The sequence below is a fragment of the Melospiza melodia genome, chromosome 1 (genome assembly GCF_035770615.1).
Source record: "Melospiza melodia melodia isolate bMelMel2 chromosome 1, bMelMel2.pri, whole genome shotgun sequence".
NCBI classification, from domain to species: Eukaryota; Metazoa; Chordata; class Aves; order Passeriformes; family Passerellidae; genus Melospiza; species Melospiza melodia.
Genome location: NC_086194.1, coordinates 25473363 through 25494014, shown reverse-complemented (window position 1 = coordinate 25494014; position 20652 = coordinate 25473363). Strand labels below are relative to the sequence as shown.

Sequence of the window (20652 nt, the reverse complement as noted above, 5' to 3'; positions counted from 1 at the left end):
GATTTATAGCATGGAGATGCTTGCTAATGAGAAAAATAATCAAAGATCTGGAGGACTGAACTCTATCAATCCTTTAGGAAGGAAAGCATGAAAATCCTTAATGATGCCAGAGGCTCACATGCTAAAAGGATTGCAGATGATTCTAATTAATATGGACCATTCAGACTTTGTAACTGGCACACACCGAAAAACACTCCCTGCTTTCTAGGTCAGATATACAGACACTTGAAAGCAGCTGCCAAATATCAGTCCCTAAGGTGTCTGCTTCTGTTTATGGGCTAAAAAAAACCAACAAAAAAAAAATAACCAAACTGGCAGGGAGAGGCTTTAGATATCTAGGGCTAAATATTCATTGAATGTAAAGGAGAAGGATTGTAGTTCTTCTTTTGCAGGGAGAAACGGAGGGAAAACAATGTAAGAAATCTGCCCTCCCTCAGCCTTGCGTCCTAACCTGTGCAGGGCAAGCTGTGGTGTGCAAACAGCCCCACAGCCACCCACTGCTGCCCTGTAAACAGCCTGATGTGGGGAAGTGTGAGGCTTCAGCAGAGTTCCCAGGCCAAAGCCAGCAGAGACAGCCAGGGTTCCCCCCGGCAAGGGGAGGATGCTGACACTGTCACTGTTCACAGAGGCCATCACCATTCAGCTCAGGAAGGCTTAAGGCACGATTTGGCCTCTAAGTCTGCTGGAAACTGTAAAATGAAACGTGTGCCAAGCCATCCTGACAATGGAGTTGCGGTAAATTAAATGGGAAAATATGTAACAGCTGGGTGTTATTAATTTCTGTCCTACCATGTAATGGTGCACACCCCATACCAAGCCCAAAGCCACCAAAACAGAGAGGCAACACAGTGTCCCAGAGGGCATCCCATTTATCTCCAGGCACCAAGCAGAAAACTTCTCCTGACTCTGCACTGTGAAAAAGTGCACAACAGTCCCTAGGGTTACAATCCTTCTTTGTCTGAATAAAACACCATGCAAGCAAAGTTTGCCATGAAGCAGTTATTTTCCCTCAGTCTTTCCTGTAGCTCCCTTGGAGTCTTCACATTGTTCTGTACTTCCCTTTGGCTCAGCCCATTTATGAAATAAGTATGCCACTAAAGCAGCCATTTAGAAAGCATTTTGTACATATAAATTGATCTTACAGAAAAGCACCATAAAGGAAATAATCCACTACAAATAACTGTTACAGCTGCTGCTCCTGGGGCAATACATCACAGGCCCACTTGTCCTGGAACAAGTGAAGAAGGATGCCTGTCATTTCTGAATGTGGGAACACAATGAAATGCTGGTAATGCAAAGCTGAGTGGCAGGGATGAAACAGCACCATTGCACAGAACCTGTCAAATGCATTTACTTAATGATAAAGTAGCTGAGCCCGAGGCAATGTGGTTCTGCTGGCAGTGGTTTTAGCAGATCTTTTAGAAGCAGGGTTTTGCTAATGTCTGTGAGAGATGTTTTCTGCAGCTAAAGAGAAGATAGGAAATATGCTGTATGGACTATTAAAGGTCATCTACTACAATAATCCAACATTCCTGTACAAGTGAAATTGAGACCAGAATCTACCCTTTGCCTTCTTTATCTATCTAATTAAACAGCAAAGTAGACACTTAAAAGGGAGAAGGGCATTCTGATACCCTTTCTTCAGCTTGTTAATGTGTTATATTACTGTTCTAACTAAGAAGCTATTTGAAAACTAAAGCTGAATTGCCAAGTATGATTTTTCAGGAAAAAAAGGACACAGCTCAAACACTTTGATGAAGTGTAGATGTACTGATGAGAGACCATAGAACAAAAAGTATCTTTCTGATTTTAAATATTATGTAGTAAGAACACACTGGAGTAGCGATAACTTTTTTTTTTTTTTTACTTTCAGAGAGCAAGATTTAATACAAAATGCAAAATAATTACATTCTTTGACTCATATGGTGCCCAGATTCTCCAGAGTTATCTCTTTCCTTTTGATTGTGTATCTGAAAAGCATGAAATGTTTGTGTTTGACAGTCAGACAAGAAGCAATGTGAGATTAACACAAGACTGGTGTGTGTGTTTAGATGCTGCAAAATAAATCAGAATACCTATTATTTATAAAAAAATTAGTAAACAATATACTGCAGAGAAAAAGGACTGGAATCATATCTGTTTCTTCCTGCACCAGGCCAATACAATCTGTGAGTGAACATCAACACAGAGAAAGAAAATATACCCTAGTGTATTTCTTTTTACAACAAAATGGCTCAAAGCGGCCATGGTAGATGGAAGGAACAGGATCACATCTGATGAAAACATGCACAAATGCAGACTAATACTGTCAGCAAACTTCAAAACAGAACATGACAGAAGAAGACATGCTCTCAACTCTCTGTCAGTGAGGACATCCAACCTGATGTGACAGCTGCTACAATATTCCCTGGAATACAACTGGGAACATTCAGAGGTCACAGTGACTGCAAGATGAACTGATGTAGTGGACAAAAAAATCATGCCACGAGCCAAAGCCAAAGGCCATACTGCTCCTTAGAGAAAAGTGCTCCAGCATTGAAGACAGCTGTTCTATTTCTAGGATTGTTCATTTAACGTATTTTATGCAGAATTAAAAAACTAGTGATTATGAGATAATCAGGATTCCAGAGTGATCTAACTTCTCCAGCATTTTACTGCTAAAAAATCTCTTTGAGTAATCCAGTTTCCCTTTGTTTTTTGTTTTCTTTGCTACCTAATGCAATGCTCAAGCTCATTCTCACAGGAACTTTCATTAAATATTTAGAGCTTCTTCCAAAGAAGGGCTAACCTTGCTTTACTGCAAGTACGCTTCATACACTGAAGGAAGTGAATCAATTTCAGTGCATAAAACTTATCTCAAAACCTGTGATATCAAAGGAACAACAAAAAAAATCAGGTAGAAGCCATTTAAACCAAATATTACATTGTACCCTAATCCAAATAAGAACAATAATTACAGAATGAGTAGCTGTAGCCAAACAAATCCACAGCACAGTCCAATGGGCTATGAGAGAAATAGCACAAAATAATCCGGCTTACATTATTTTAGCAGATAAAGCACCATTTTGAAATAGCCATCTTCTGAAAGAAGCCACTAGAAGATTAATATCTTTGTCTTTATGTGAGCCCACAAAATAATCAGGTACCTAAACTTATGCACAGCAAAATACACAAGTTAGAAAGCAAAAGAGCACAGATAAAATTCTTGCAGAAAGAAAGGCAACCATTAACCTTTACACATCCAAGACAGCTGAGCCTGGTGCAGTTCACTGAGCAGATGGAAGGCAGGAAACCTTACACCCAGTCTAATGGGATTCTCATGTTCCCCAATGCACAGCAGGAAGTGCTGCACACATGGGACTCCACTGGACACACACACACACACACAATTCACAATAAATGAGATGCTACTGTGCAAACCTACTACCGTAGGATAGTGAAAATAGCTGGGAACATCCTACACGTTCCCAGGAAAACATAGGAGCAGTGAAGCATACAGGGCAAAATGGGCCACAGAGATAAATCACACTTTGGTCCCCAAATGGAGCTCCTGCCAGCATGCCCCATGCCAGGTGAGCACAGGACTCCCTGTTGGTAACACAGACACACACACCAGGGCAGGCTGGTGTGAGCCCTGAAAACTACCCAGCCACAGCAGCACCTCCTCCCAGCACAGAGCTGTTTCTGCTGCCTTATGCTGGGTTGGCATGCAAAGTGCAGATGGACCCTACCTGAGCCAGGATAGGAGGTCTCTCCAGGGAGCTGCTCAGCCCACAAAACCTTACCCTGCACTGCCTGCCCCTGAGGCACTGTACAAGGATTGTCCTTGTGCTCTTCCTCACACGACACAAACCCAAAATTCATGCTGTCAGTGCAGCAAAGACGAGATTTACAAATGCCTAAGGTATGCTGAGTAGCAGAATGTACCTCTCCATCAGCACATTTCATGGTGCCTCAATTATATTAGTTAGTGTCCTCTCTAGCATACTAGGGTAGCAAAAGTTCAGAGTATCCATAAGGGAGATGCATACAGTTATTACAAAGGAGTTTTATATTAATAGAGACAAATTTGTGTTTCACACTGTGCTACAGCATAGGACCTCTCAGCAAATGCCTTTACCTCAGCCCTTTTCTTCACAGGCATTCAAATCTCCACTGAAGTTGTGCATGTCTGTGCATTTATAAGATGAACATCAGCAAGAGAACACATCAAAATGCTTACAAAATTTTTAGCAAACCAAAACACTATCCTGAAAGAGCCAAGCATACTCTTTTCCAAGGAGAATCTCCATTCAATCCTGCAACACTGTCTTATGAAAAATGAGTAATGTCTGAATACATCATATAAGAAAGCTCTGTGAAAATGACCCATCTATTCAGAGATGGATATCTGCTCAGGCTCTGTAATTTTTCCATCCTCTCTGTATAGCACAAGCAACACAGGCATCAAAAAAAGCAAAGTGGGATGTATAAAGCAATGTGGAGACAGGTAAGTTGCTCTCTGAGCAACAACTGGGCTCCAATGAATTGTTCAGTGTAGCCTGGTAACTACGAGCAGCACCAGAATCAAAGTGTAACACACCTCTGCGTACCCAGAAATGATCTCCAAGACCACAAAAACAGATACAAAATGTGGCTCTCCTGTCCAATTGAAAGCATTCAGCCAGCAGTTTCTAGAACAGCTATCAATCTAACATCTGCTTATTCTTACAGTCACTGTCATGGCTCAGGGGGAAGCTGGAATGCTGCTCAAACCTAATATTTTCTCAAGTGACAAATAGCAAAATGGTACTAGAGATTAAGCAGTAAAAAAAATCCCATAGAAACTTGGGATGAGGAAGACAGAAATGGTTCCACAATTCAGTGCTATTACAAAGTCCACCCCATTTCTTTTCTTAATACAGTGAATGGCATCAGAGAAAAGATAACAGTACTCTGGCTGTTGTGCTGGAGATAATGGACAATGGTCCTGAGGATAGCAGCACTACTGGTCTGTAGGTCCTATGGCAGAAGTGACTACTGTGACCATGCAGCTTTTCTTCCTGTGCAACAAAAGGGCTGTACAGCTTTATGAATGAGTTATTGTTTGACCTATTATCTGCCTGTTTGCCACACACATTATCCTGGACAAGCAACAACCAGTGATAGAAGATCCCACAGAGTCTTTAGGTAAATTTGTCTCACTATTGAATTTTTTTCTGCTTTATATTTCTCCAACTGCAATACCAAACACTTTGCTGCTTCCACCTTTTCAGCTGGAGGAGCCTGTTTTTCCCTTTGTAGATATTACACTTGGTGAGCAAGTTGCCAGTCAGTTTTCATCTTGCAAAGTAAGACTGAGATCTGTGGTTCCAGGACTACAATTACTTAAAAATGTTCAGATTCTCCAGTTTATAAATTTTCTTTCCTGAAATTCAGATGTCATAAACCTGTGTAAACCTGGCTGAATTACATTCACTTTTATATAAGGCATCACATATGCTTGCTGATCAAAGCATATCTCAAATATACTTGGTGATAATGGGACCAACAGATTAAATCTGTGAACTACCAGAAGTACCAACAACTCTAAGAAGTATGAGCACGCCCTAGTTCTGTACCAGAATCTGGTCCCTCTCATGGGAACTTATGATGATCTCCTGCATTCCTCAAAGCTTCAATAGAGCCTCTCTCCTGTAACAAGCCAAAATCTGTGACTTCACAGCTTTTTTTTTTTTTTTTTTTTTTTTTTTTTTTAATATCCATCATCTTCCTCTGGGGAACACTTCAGCAATGAGTAACCAGACTGCTTGCAGGATTTCTGCCAGGCTGTGTGAGCCTGTCATTCCTGCAGCAGCAACAATGGACAAGCTGTGATCACTGAGACTGGGGCATTAGCAGCTTTGAAACTAATCTGCTCTCCTCTAAAGCCTGAGCTCAGCCTAGAACAGAAAAGGGAAAGATCTAACAAGCGTGATGGCATGGCAGGGGATCCAGCAGAAGTGTCCCCTCTATCGCAGGAAGTGAAACGGAAAAAAAAATTAAATTGAAGCAGGATAACCTTGTTTATACAGATAACAGGGAATATATGCAGTAGTCAAAACAAGTTAGATGCATGGTCTGGGCACCTATCAGAAAAAACAGCTGAGGTGGTTTGATCCTATTTACCCATTGTGATGACAGTTCTACATCTTCCTCTCAACATCTGGCACTCTATCACACATGCAGGCCTGAGTGCACCTGTTCACACAAACACTGAGCACATCTACCTGCACCCAGTGACACTAATTCTGCCACTCAATACTATCCACTGGTTGCAGACGTTCCCCAGGGCCTGGACCAGACATCATTTCCATTACAAACCAATCACTCCAGGCAAAGATCTGCAAGCAGCCTTCCTGGCACCCAGCACAGCCCTTTCAATACCTGAGAATATGCCAAGCAAACTGGGACACTACAAGCAAGGTCTCAGGATTCCCACTGAATTTGTAGTACAGCCACAAGAAGCTGGAAAATGGATCCAAAGTGAAAGCCCAGAATGCAGAACATCATGAGCTCAGAAGGAGGGGACAAACTCCATTCTCCTCTGAAAGGACATGTGGTCATGTGCTTTCACTGCTTGTTGCTGACAGACAGCCAAACAGCTAGCGTGGGTAACAGCCAAATAAATTCTTCCAAGAGCCTTTTTTTTACCTTAGTAGTAAAAAAGTTACAGCATTAAGGTTCAGAGGAAAAGCAGGAATTCAGAAGTCTTGTCAGAGCTTCACACAGGACTATGGTAAATAGCTTCATACTGAACAGCAGGCTGTACTTTGCTTTAAAAGGATTTTTGTTCTACTCAAAGCACTTTGACTTGCTGAAATCTACTGCATTTACTTATGAAGGCAGAATTACACTATTTTCTCTCTTTTAAACTGCTACATCTTACAGGCTAGGGCTTTTCACTTAGCAACCTCCACTTCTAGAGAGTAGACCTGGGAGCAGGGCTGAGCTGATTTAGTAGCAGCTGTGCATCACCCACATCACAAGGGAGAGTGTCTGCATCTGGCTGAAGGGGACACAACATACTCTCTGCTATGCAAGTGTGATTTTACTAAGCAGCAGGCTAGTGTGGCATGAAATCTGGTGGCCTGAAGCTCTGCTACATTACAGTTTTTGTCTGGAGAGGCATTCTATGATGTCTACTGAGCACTGTTAACTACAGAGAGCAATCACTGCGCTTTCAAGCCATTAGCAGTCTTGGCTCAGACTGGATGAGCTGGCAGCTCAGCCCTATGTTGAATTAGTGTGATACAAAAAGAGCCATTAGGATCTGTCTTTTACATTTCTCAAAACATACATTATAGCTGCTTGCACCTCTTCTTACTTGAACATACCCTTCTTTACAAGCAGCATCCTCACATTCTCCTTTCTTTTCTATTCCAGAGAAGGAATTCTTTTGGGATTGCCACTTCATTTTTTATTTCCCCGATGGAAACAAAAATAAGATTACTCTTGTTTCCATCCCTCACACACATTCCACTTTCCAACGAGAACAGAGCTGCTTCCCTTCCATTCTGCATGAAACTCTCCAATATCCAGAATTTCCAAGGCAGAATTGCCAGTGGGTCCTGGGATGTTTCAGCCTGCTCCTGTGCAAACTCTTCTCTGCCACTGTCAGTGGCACACACTGCAATGAGCAGTCACAGCAACCTGAGGCAACCTGGTGCTACATGAGGAGGAATGCCAAGGGGACTGGTTATGTGAACAGAGAGAACTCAGCATGAATAACAGGTTCTACCCCTGGGCACATCTCCCTTTTGTTTAGTGTATTTCCAAACAGCGTGAGAGCTTCCTGTAGGCCATTTCAGAAGTATAAATTCAGCTCTTGCTTCCACTACAAGGTTTGGGGCTCAGAGTTAAAGATCCATTTGTTGCATGCATTTATTTGCCTCACATCTAAGACCACTCTTGCTGGATGGTAGCACCCAGTGGACAATGCAGAAACAAACGTACACATTCAATACAGCATGTTCTTATTTACAGCAGAAAAGGAAAAAATGGGTGAGTAAGAGCAAAGTGAAACAAACCTCACATTAATTCAAGTCTGTTAACTCTGTGTCTTACCTTCCTATGGGTCCCAGATCCCCTGAGTCCTGGCTGCCTGCGTCACTGGGTGTGCTCACTGATTTCGAAGAGGGAGACATAGGGGTTGGGACTAAATAATGAAAATAACAGGTATCCCATGTTAACACATGCAGCGACTGCACTGATGAAGAGCAGTGTCAGACAAATCAAAACCAATGGACCAAAATGATAGTGGATGGATGAGTAGGAGAGTTTGAAATGGTGAAAGCAAATAAGGAAGGAAAGAAAAAGAAAAGGAAGAGAGTCAAGTGAATTTTAAGTCTTCTGGAAGTGTTAAAACTGACATGTATCTAGACAGGACTGAAAGCCCAATGGGAATCTACAGCTAATCAATGAAGAAGATACCTGTGGAAATAAAATAGCACTTGTTTGCTTGAGTCTGGTTTGAAGTTGACTTGCAAAAGATTTTAAAGATATGAAGAAGTATCAGGGGCTTGTCTTGTCAAAATCTAAGTGAACTCTTCTGGTAAAGTCACGTAGGCAACAGAACAAGCATACTTTTCAAATTCTGAATTTAAATCAAAAGCCAGTGTCCATTAGATATGCTCTACGGCTGCAGTGTGGAAATGACATCAAAAATAAAAGCTAAATAAGGAAATCAGCTAAGTTAAAATCATTTCCCAAAGGTGCTGAGAAGACACAGTTTACTTGGTGATTGTTTTCTTAAGTAATGTAGGTCATATAAAATTTCCATTTTGGATGGGACATGATTTCAACGCTCAAGGAAAAGTTTCCCTTGGTTTAGACACTATTTGCCCAAGCTCTTGAAATGATTTTCTCTTTGCCTTGCCAGGGCTTTTGAAGCATATTTCATGCAAAGGCAGTTTTGTTTCCTGAAACAGGAAAGGAAGTTCATAGCTCAAGGTCAGCCTGAGTTAAAGCTCTTCAGCAAAGAAATAATAAATAAAAGAGTAAAAATATCCTGATTTCTTTTAAAATGGTTTCTCAAAAATATTAAAAATTAAGAGATGGCTCCAGTCAAGATTTAAAGCAAGTATTCTTCAAAGCAGCCACATTGAATAAAACACAAAAAGAGAGGGTTTTTTTTTTAATGCAAAAGCAATGTTTCCATTTGGTTCAAATCATGTGCATTTCTTTTTATAGTTTTAACAGAGTAAAACTTTAAAATACTTTGTTATGCCTTACAATGTATAATGACAGACCTGTCAAGAGATTCGGATTTTCCATATGGTCAAGCATTTAATGCAGATTCTCCCTAGAGACTGTCACAGAAATGACTGCAGCATGAAAAGTGAATTCATCTTTGTGACAGCCCTTTGGCAGGTTACAGGTATGTCTGGTTGTTTACATCTTCCATATTCACAGTGAGACCTGGCATCATGGGAAGGTGGAATTAAATTCTCCTTTCTGTATTAATTGTGAGTGTATGCAAAGGGAACAAAAGAGAACAAAACACTATTTTTAACTAAAAGGAATCATCTTTCATGTGAATTTATGTGTTCCTTTGACAGTATCAAACATAAAAAATTACCTATGATAAAAACTGATAACTTGCAACATGAATATATGTGTTTGGTTAATAAAATCATAAGGACATATATACTCATTCTTACATAAAAATGAGTATTTTTAATGCTATATCTGATTTTATCTTGGACCTTACTTTTGTACCATGATATAATTTAATAAATATATTTTATTATACATAAAAATAGCCTAACCATTACTTGTCAGACAATTCTTCTGAGAAGTAGGATCTAAAAGCTTTAGTCACTCTACCATAACTTATAAAAATAGTAACTTTTTCTCAATGAATGTTGGTTGATGGAAGTAATTAATTTAAATTCCAATTCAGAATGTCACTATCTACTTGCATATGCACCCAGGCATCTGTATAAGGTGCTTTCCTAAACCAAAACTTCAACATTTTGTCAAATTTGAAGTTTCTCCTATATATTACTGGCAGGAATAACCAGGAGTAAAATCCTAGATTCAGTCACAATGAACTTAATGAAAAGGCTTGATAGCTTCAGGGAGGCCAAGGTTTCAGCTAAAACAGTGGGAGTGGTCCCAAATTTGAGGGAGAGGGAAGGGGAAGGGGAAGGGGAAGGGGAAGGGGAAGGGGAAGGGGAAGAGGAAATGGAAGGAAATTTCTCACTTTAGGATCATTCAATAAATGAGGCAGATCTTAATCAAGACAGTCCATACTCAGGTACTCTATGTGTTTTTAAACTGAAGCCTTCAGGTTCTAGAACTAAAACATAAAAACCAAAAAAAGATGTCAAGTGGACGAAACCAGAGCAAAAATCTACAATAGTGTCTGTTGATAAGTGTTTTTCTGTTTGTGATTTGTTTTTTTTATTTTGCTTCTTCAGTTTTTCCTAATTTTAAAAGAAACACAGTGGGAGTTCCCACATAACTATGCTCCTCCTTCCTTACAAATGCTTAATTTGAATTTTTGAAACAAAACTTGGGGCTAATGAAGTTAGCACTTATATTTTTGAGTGAGAAGAAAAAACAGTCCATCAGAAAAGAAATCACTGCTGGTATGCAAAACCAACCTGCATTATGTTCATAAAAAAATTCTTGAAGAAATGAAACAGATGTTTTTGGCAATGACAAGTACTCAAAATGCCATGAGCTTGTATACGTGAATGGTATGGCAGGCATTCAAACAGAAGAGTTCACTTCACTAATACAGCCAAAAATCAAAAAAGCCAAGCATGCTTTAGTAGAAAGAAAGCATTAGTTGTGGCAAGGCTGAATGCTTTACAGTGTGCTTCTCTTAAATACCTAGAGGTGGTTCTGGGGATATGCCAATGCTCTGTAACAAAGCTTCTGTCTCTCTTCTTTTACGGTCTAGGTCAGAATCCTCCTGAGCTGGCTCCTTCTTCTGCTGTAGATCAGCCTGAGTTAAACCAGAAGAAAACAGAAAAGTTTATTTCATATATAATCAGCTCTAGCAATTATATGTGTGGTAATATTTGTATGCACTACTGCTTAGGTAAAATTTGAAATTCATTTTGATACTTTTAGGTAATTTATAACTTAGATAATTTATACTGTATATATCAGCAACAGTATTTTTTCCCTAAATGGATGGTAAAACTGGTTTTTGCAAGGATATATGCAGGAATTTTTACAGGACAACAATGGAAGTTTTCTGCCTTTCACTCAGTAGGTGCAACTTATTCAACTAACATAAAAGCTGACCATAAAACAAGTATCATTACCCTGAATAAAACTGGCCCTTTCCTACTTACTTCAGAATCAAGAAAAAAATTTCATTGCATTTCAGTGATGTAGCTTAAGGTCCTACATTTGCTCCCAAGCACTTGTTGGGAAAAGAAATACTGACTCGTTAGCTTCAATATCCAAGAGGTGCAAAGGAAAGAACTGACATCTCTAAACCAGGACTTGGCAGCACTTGGCCCACTAAAGGCCCACGAGACCCTTCCCTCTCTGCCTAGCTATCTCTACCTCCTTGGAGCTCCCACACATTAGCCTTCTCCCACGCTGATCTGTGGGAATCTAAGCAGAGTAGGAGCACCTGCATTTGCCAGAATCCCACAATGAGGTTGCCCTTTCTGCTGAAATCTGAGTGTTGGAAAAGAGGATTTGTACAGTTCCTCAGACTGGTGTTGATCTTGGTTCAGGCACAACAGAAAACCTGGAAATTCAGACTGCTCATGTTCTCCAGTTCAGAGACAGGAAACATTGATTTCATAGTCAAGGCCCAGCATATTCCTGTGCTCAGCTCTTCCTACGAACTATCTCACAGCTTGTAGGTTCGTAGACAGCTCCCCAGCACCAGTGTGAATGGCCAAGCACCTTTGTGAGTGTCAGCCTTCACCCCTGCACCACCTGGCACAACAGCACAACCCATTTACACAATTATGCATGGCAGCATAATTATCTGCAGACGTGGCTCTCGGGGCCAATGGAAAGTTTCAACCACCACAAGTTCTCCATGAGCATAGAGTCAGAGTCAGGGGACAAAGAGAAAGGACCTAAGAGCTCCCTCGAGCCATTAGCTTGGCCCCTGACCCTCTAGTTCTTTAGTAATGAACCCTGAAAGCATTTCCATTTAAAGATCTGCTTATGGAGGACTTCCCCAGTGAGTCCGGGAGCCTCACCGGGGCGTGTGCTGTAACTGCACAAATGTGGCTCAAATGAAAAAAGATTAAAAAGACAGCCAAAACTGGAATGCTGATTTCTTGGATCACATCGCATTTCCACGGTAATTCCATGAAATTCATGTACAATATTAAAGTGTCAGTTTAAAAGGAAACCAGTTATTAGTAAAGGATAACAGGTGCTTTAAACTATAGTAAGTGTTGACATTTGAAGGAAAGGAAGCATAATCACTTAATGCTTCTCTGACTTTGCATGAAAATGAATATCCACTCCCTGTCAATTCTCACCTCTATTCCACTAAGTGACTGAATAAAAAGAAGTACAAATCCCTTAATGATAAACCTAATGCATATTGTCAAGGACAAATAAACTAATATGTCAATCAAGCTTTAACAGAACTGAAAGATGCACCCATGCCAGAAGAAGAAAATGCAATTGCAATTATGTTTTACTTTACTGGAGAATAATAATTGTAAACCTGTTACCTTAGCTAGTAATCAAACTAGTCTTCAGAGTACAAAAATACATATTTAGATTGTAATGGCTTGAAAAAATATGAGTCCTCTTTCTGTCTTTGCCCACTCTCCACTCCCTTTTCATTGAAGGAGAGCCCAGGAAAAAGCATTGTGGCAAATCAATTTTTCTTTCTCCATACACATGCACATCATGTTGTCTAAACTGTTGTCATTTGACAGTGCCATGGTTTTAAAAGCAATTCCCTCACCCCAACATTCTTGACTAAAAATAAGCTTTTTGATTTTCAGGTTAGTCTGACGTGGGTTTGAGTATCTCATTCCACATGACAGATACCTTGGGGCATACAATACTGAGATGTCAAAACCTCAGCAAGCCCCTTTTGCAAGCATAAGCTATCTAAAAGGTGGCTTTGCAGATTTACCTCTTTTTTCTTCCTTTCTTCCTCCTTCCGTTTCTTTTCTTCTCTTATCTGAGCCAAACGTTGTTTTTTGCGCTCAAGTTCTGCTTTTAAATCGCTTTTGTCTGACATTTTGACTCTGCTGGAAACAAAAATAGGGAAATCAAGGTGAAAATTGAATGATTACCCTATTTACTGAAAAAAAAAAAGAATAGTTAATTATATCAAAATGAGGGCTTCTAAAATTGCAACAGATATATTTCTGTATAAACACTGGTCCTTGGACTATATTGACATTGTAGGAAGTTGAATATTTTCTTCGCAATTTTCATTTCAAGAAACTAGACCAGAATATCACCAAATGTGGAATATATTTTCAGACTGCCTTTACTACAAAATTACCTTTGTGAAGCAAGCCTATTGCTGCTCAAAATAATGCTTTCAAAGTGAAGCTAAAATCTTTTGATTTCCATGGTCTTCAGCAGCTCTGCCAGAGTGTAGAGCTCAGATCCACAAATTGATTCCAAGTACCAGAATCAGAGCTGCCCCAAACAGCCCCGTACTTCCCAGACAAGTAATAATTTCACTTGCAAAAATGGAAACAGGAGAGTTTTTGCTTATGCAGGTGCTTTGCACAGCTGCCAAGCAGGATCCCCTGTCCCACCAACACAGTCCCACACAGACCATCAGCTCAGTCTCAGTGTCCTGCTAACATGCACCCCTCCAGAGAGCACTCTCACCAAGCTCTGAGCTATCCTGCCCAGGAATCTCCTCCACCCTTTCCAGGGAAAGCTGGGCCATTCCCCAGGAAGCTGCAGACAAGGCTCAAAGCCCCAGCAAATCAATGTTTCTCTTTAATGAAGCAGCACATTGCTCTGCCAACAGTCTCGTGTTCAGCTCATCTTTCCAAGAGGCAGGAGACATGCCTAACACTCCTGGTTTGATGCCAACCACACAAACTTGGCAAAAACATTTCTTCTGAAATACTGAAGGACCTCTTCCACCATTTAAAACCACTTTTCTTTAGAATAGGGATGTGAAGCCACAAATACTCTTTGTCTTTTAAATCTCTGTCAGCCTATACTGATGCACATGAGCCTTGAAAATGAAGGGTAAGGAAATAAAAGTCATTCTATACAGATATAGAGCCAGATCTTTAAAGAAAATATACCAATCTTTTTCTACAGTTGTAAAACCTCACCAGTGTTGCACAAATCCACAAATTAAGTCATGGATTATTTATTGATTTTCTAACATCATAATCATTATGAACTGTAATCTAACTGTATCAATACTGATTTTCTTATTAGGACTTTGTTTCAAGGACAGTTCTGACTAATATAGACATTCATGAAGAGAGTGAACTGTGCTTTTCCTGTTCACACATCACTGATCATATCCTCTGCTGCAACTCCAGATCAATCAGATCAATGGCAGTGCCATGTACACGCAATGGAAGTCTATTGTTCACTTGATGCATGGGAAATTTGAATGTCAACTCTGTTAGCATAATGAGAACTCTACTCATATTACAGCCTGGATGGGAGGATGACCAGAGAGTAAAATTATCTGCTAAAAATTACAGGGCATTTTCACCCATCATGAATTTCACTGCACACATCAGCTTCCTCCTCAAAATGATAAAAGCCTGATAGTTAGCCTGTGACATGGAGGATATTGCCAACAAAACACCACCTGCACATTAAGCACAATCTTGGCCCCAGATGCTCTGTTGTCTTTGCAAGCATTTCCCATAAAGGAAAGAACAGAATCACATTTGGAATCAGACAAGGAAACCATTTAATGAAAAGGAGAGGCATAAGAGCAGCTCAAGCTCCAGCTCACACTGACACAGATTCTGCACTTCAGCAGAGCTGCCCATGCTGGCAAGGCACCCTTTCAAGGCCAGGGGACTCTGGTTCCATCCACAACAGCTGCCAGCAAATGGTATAGGAAGGACAAATGGCAATGGAAGGACAGTTGCCTGCCAGTGGGACCACTGGATACACTGGCTGCGTGTGGAGGATCACCATTTCTTTATTCCTCTATCACTCTCATCCATAATGGTATGGCTATCAACTTGAGAAAACCAAAACTGTCAGAAGAAAAATTACATTTGATATCAGGAAAAGTAAGCAGTAGCACCTTAAACAACATTAATCTGTGTGATCAGCTGACATCAGTGAGCTATTTTTTTACATGAAAAATGCCCAGAGAAAAAAGCCAAGCATTTTAACAGCAGTGCAGGTAATGTTTTGCCTACCAATCTGTTCAGGATTTCCGTGCCTCTTTTAGATATGGCTGAAATCCCATTTGAAGTCATTTTCCTAATCTGTTGCACACATTTGAATTCTGATTATGAAGTTACCCCTCAGAGCCCTTTGGATTGGATAGAGTTTTTGCATCCTTTTAGTTCTGCAGTTTGGCAATAGAGAGAGAGCTGCTGTTTCCGTGCAAAAAATATGCAAATGCATTTTAAGGCTCCTGACAGAAACCCTGAGGGTTTGGCATCCCTTTCAAGCTGTTTGTCAGATATCAACGAATGGCTTTCTAAAAATTCATTCCCTTAATGCCAGGGAAGCTAACTAGCTTTTCCCCTGATTTGAGCATCAATGGTTTAGTGCCTGGCCCCTCTTTTACAATGCTCCAGTCAGGGCGATCAAATCCTATTATAACTTTGCTCTATTTTTAACCAAATAGATCTTACATACAACAAAGAAGATGTATTAAATTTCCTTCAAAGAATGTTGCCACAGCTCACTTATAGACTTTCATCCTGAATATATTATATTCATGCCTGAGCCCACCAGACAGCTTACCAACCTGCAGATTGGCTATTTACAATTTTAGCACAAATTGAACACCAAGGGTGTGTAAACAAGGGTATGTAACCACCTTTCTTAGATGCCAGCAAGCTGGTAACAAGCAAGCAGGAAAATGTATTTATCACTCTGCTTGGCATGAACCATGGAGTTAACACTGTTCATTCCTGGGAGCAAATTTCTAGCAAGTGCCATTCTGAGCGCCAAAAGGCAGCCCACACCAAGAGAGATAAGGGCAAACAGTAAAAGAGATTTACTTTTAACATTCTCTTTGGTGCAGAATGACAGCCCAAAGCTTATGCACAACCTAATCTCCAGCCTGGGAGAATGCACTGGCCAGAGGAAACCCTAAGGAGCACATTTTGTACTGAAGCAATTAAATCCCCTGTGTGGGAGAAGGAACACAGAGGAATAAACACACTGAATGTTGAGTAAGTGTAGAAATAATTATCATAGCAGGGCAACAGCCTGGGGCTCCCCTGTTCAAGGGAGATGCATATTCTTAGATCTTAGATCAATTTTTTACTTGTTTGGCTGAGTTTCTTGTCTTGGTTTTAAAAGGAGAGAGAGTCCTCCCACTGCAGAAGAGCTTACCACACATGCTAGCACAGGTTCTTGTTATCAGGACCTTGCACAGAGAGCACCTGCCTGAATACTTAGAGAAAATTCTCCTTCCTTTGAGATAGCTGGCTCCTCATGGCATGCCTTTTAATGAAACTGAGTGCTCCATTTCAAGATGTCAGTTTTCCTCATGAGGATTAAACATGTCCCTTAGGCTTGGAAACACAGTTAATTCCACTTACACACCAGACCCAGCGTGATGGCAGCTCCCCAGGCCTGTGCACGTGCAGCTCTGGCTGCCAGGGACTGCTTTGTGGGACTCCACCATCTTCTGGCTCAGCTCACAGCATCCTGGATTCCCACTGTGTACATGCGGAGCTGTCCCTACCATCAGTACAGGTAAAATCAAAAGAGTCTGGGTATCCCAGGATGTGATTCCACTTTTCCTAAAGCAAATGTTTAAAATCAGCTAAGATCAAACATGCCCCAAAATCATCAATTCCTCTTTAATGATGATAAAGGGCCCTGGGTGATCTACATTAAGTTCTAGAGATCTCCATTGTAAATGCCTCAGACAGAGTGAGAAGAATCCTGTCCTTACAATGCTCCCAGAAGTTCCTTTTAGCTTGTCATTGTATGAAACAAGATATTTGAAAGACAATTTACATTAATCTTAAAATAATAATGGTGTTTGCACAAACTTTTCTGCCGTACACAACAGATGCCAAACTACTCCACCAAGCTCACCCCATATGTAGTAACATCTCACAACCATCTCATTTGTGGTAGCAGTAAGAATGTAAATGTTCAAACAACAGCATTTTATCCTCAACTGGACTAAAAGCCATGCAAGTACTTTTAGAGGTTCAAGCCAGTTTTACTACAGCTTTGTAAGCTACAAGGTCTTTATCATCGATCAATAGCACAATATTTGAGCAGATATTTTTCTTATGTATTTTATTTTCTTCACTTAATAGTTACAGGTATCTAATAAGTTTTACTTGAATTTCAGTACCAATAAGTTACAATAATAAAACCAGAAAAACAGGTACAAAGAGTTGCAAGATGTGTACATAGACTAAATACAAGAAAAAATAAGCCCAAAATGCCCAATGTATATAAAATTTAAAAAAAGACAATTACAACAGTGCACTTTTTAAGTAGAAAAAGTAAACAATATGTAAGATCTCCCTTTTTTTCCAGTCTGTTCTTTGTATTTGATAGGATAGCTTTTTGCCTGCATGCTTTTGCCAAGCTCATCTAAAAAGCAACCTAAGTTTCCAAATCTGGTAGCACATAAAAAAGCCTACAGATTTTACTGCTTTTTGGTGTTTGCAGGAGTTTTATATGCTGTTCATTCAGTAGGCTGCACTAGAGTAGAAATTTTCAAAAAGGAGTAGAAATTTTGCCCTTCATGCGCCTTGAGGTCTTTCCTGGTTTGTGACTTCCTGTGTTGTCCTTTTTGTTATTATCTCTGTTGCAATTACCAAGGGGGTTCATTAAATACAGTTACATATGGCATTAGTCATCCTATATAACTAATTATAAATAATTGATTCATTAATGAACTCCTCTGAAATAAATAGGCAGCATCTATCATTTAGAGATGCTGTACATGCATTATTCATATGCCTTCATAAATAGCCAGCTCCTTGAGTCCAAAACTGCAAAACATATTTGTGTAAAATGCAAAGGATTTTGCACAATAAAATATATTACTCAGGGGTTTTGGTTTTAAAGAATGGGTTTATAGAGTGGGAGTACTATTACTATTGAAACTCTGACATATGAAGTGTTCCACTGGAAAAAAATTATTCATTTCTATAACGTACTGTAGTTATCTCTACTTGGTACAGATTAATATCTTTCCTACAGTCAGAAATATTATATATTTTTACAATAGAAAAAAATTCCCATGAGATTTACCTATGACTTCCACAACTGTAAAGTGTGCATGCAAAGTATGAAACTGTACAAAGCAGATAAACAGCTTTGGTCTGCAAGAAACCAGAGGGAGTTGCTACCCTACTATAAATGTATTCTAATGCATCACATTCATTTGAAAATAATGTTTGAAACACACTTCAAATGGGCAAGAGGGGCTAGAAGCATCTCAACAGCAATTTTTAAATAAACATGAGTGCCTCTTTTCATCATGCATCAGAATTTGTACTTGACTTCAGTCGAATAACATAAATAATTTTGCTAAATGGGCATATCAATGTTTATGAAATCATAACAATGAGCAAATATTTGCAGCTGCAAAAACTCAGCATTTGCAGTATTTAAAGGAATCTCCTGTGTGTGATGAATTCAGGAAAATGCTAAGTAAAATTGGAGAGACTAAGTATTTTTTCTACATAACCTTGAGGCAAAATAGTCAGGCTTTTTACACTGCATCTGTGTATTTATCTATAAATAAAAATGGTTGTCAAGTGTTACATTTCAGGGAATGTACCATTTTTATCCTTCAGCTTCTGAACACTTCGAGCAGATGGGCAAAGGTCTTGTACTTTGTTCTGTAAAGGTTTACAAATTACCAGCATCTAGAGATTTGGTTCTGTGCTTCTTCCTGGTTGCTATGCAACAGGTCAGCACATCTCTAGCCTATTTATTTGGCTGCTGACAGGGTATATGTACCCACAACTGCTCAGTTGCACATCCCTTACAATCTATTACCATTTAATCTTTTCACTCTTGTTCTTCCATAATGGCCCTACCACAAAAACTCAGTTTCAGCAGAATTGTAGGGTCTCCACAAAGCAGCACGTGAGCAGGACTCTACTACTGCCCATTCTTCCAACACCAGGAATAGTGCCAATGAAGCAACATCTTGTCATCCCTTCCTCTCATGCCCCTTTTTGAGACTCTCATGTCTCTTAAATTTACCATGATCTTTTCAATTCCAACATGGTGCCTCAGGTTTTAACTTTCACTTTTTTTGATTCTGTGCTGCTTTAGTGCGTAGTTCTGAGCTTCATATGGCGGTAAGCTTGATGGTAAGCTCTCTTCACAGGGTATGTAGACAAAACAATTCCTTCTTTAGCTGGGGACCAAGGCAAAATGATCAGAATCTCAGGTCCAAGAGCATAAACAATGACAGAGTGAAGAGAAAAACAAGAAGGATGGGACTTCATAACCTAAAGCTATAATTAGACAATTAATTTCAATATGCAAATGGACAAGAACTTATAGAAGTGTGAGACCCCATGACCCATCATCCATTTTGTTACCATTGTGGGTTGATCTTGGGTGTAGCCCTGGCTGGGCTCTTGTACTGGCCAAGGTGGATCTATTGTGGCCTCCTAAAAAATACCTACTTAATTCTTTAATTCCACCTAGGCTCTGTTGTAGGTCAGCCTTCACAAGGCACCAAAGAAACCTAGAGCCATGGAAGCGCCATCAGTGTTGAAGGGAAGAAGCTGCTGGCAACAGCTCCCTGGAGATGAGCAAGAACACACAACATTCCAGCAAGGAGCAGAATGAACTCAAGGACTCATACAAACATGTCCCTCTAGCAAAACTGCTGCACATCTTGCACCAAATATGCTCCCTTTATATTGAATTCCACAGAACCAACTGCACATATCACCTCAAAGAAAACGGAATTTTAAATAGGTCTTCCAAATGTCTTGGATTTTCTCTTAATAAGTATTAATGAGCCCAGTTATATCTGCACAACGATCTCAGATGTGCTTCTGTGATATGGTCCTCTGGTCCTCAATGATGCAGCAGCCAATACTGATTTGTACTTCCCAGGGATCTGACTGAGGAATTGTGCCCCAGCTACAAAGAGCAGATGTTTTTAACAAAGCAACCACGAGCATGCTTGACAACATTTAGATCTTGTAGAACAGAAGATTCCTAAGCATTCTTGGTCACTGCCCTCTCTATCAGCTTCTGTCTCTGTTATCTTTTACTGTTTGGCTGCAATAATACCCAGGATTCCATATGTGGCTCCGTATACGGCTGGGAATGGACATAACAAAATTCCAGTTTTTGTGACTCTACATTCCCCTCACATTAACTGGTCTCTCTCATTGCACCGTGTTATTTTCTGTGAATTTCCCAGCTTGCTCCAGAGAGGAACTGCAGGATGAACAGATAAGAGCAACCGTCCTAGAAGGACTGTGGGGCTGATGGATGAGGGGCTGGACGTGACCCAGCCATGAGCCCTCACAGCCCAGAAAT

The 20652-nt window shown here is 40.1% G+C and overlaps 1 protein-coding gene across 6 annotated transcripts in view; it reads right to left on the bottom strand.

Annotated features, from left to right (window-relative positions):
* The window catches only part of DYNC1I1 (dynein cytoplasmic 1 intermediate chain 1), a 187372-nt gene that overhangs the window by 155374 nt on the left and 11346 nt on the right, over positions 1-20652 (bottom strand). For 2 of the 6 annotated variants that reach the window (XM_063151717.1, XM_063151733.1), the window contains exons 2-4: positions 13103-13220; positions 10861-10975; positions 8086-8227 (exon numbers count right to left, since the gene is read on the bottom strand). In XM_063151717.1, coding sequence (XP_063007787.1) covers positions 8086-8227; positions 10861-10975; positions 13103-13210 — 365 coding nt within the window. In that variant the 5' untranslated portion in view covers positions 13211-13220. The remainder of the gene's footprint in view (positions 1-8085; positions 8228-10860; positions 10976-13102; positions 13221-20652) is intronic. The other 4 variants (XM_063151744.1, XM_063151723.1, XM_063151753.1 and 1 more) reach the window with 3 other exon arrangements.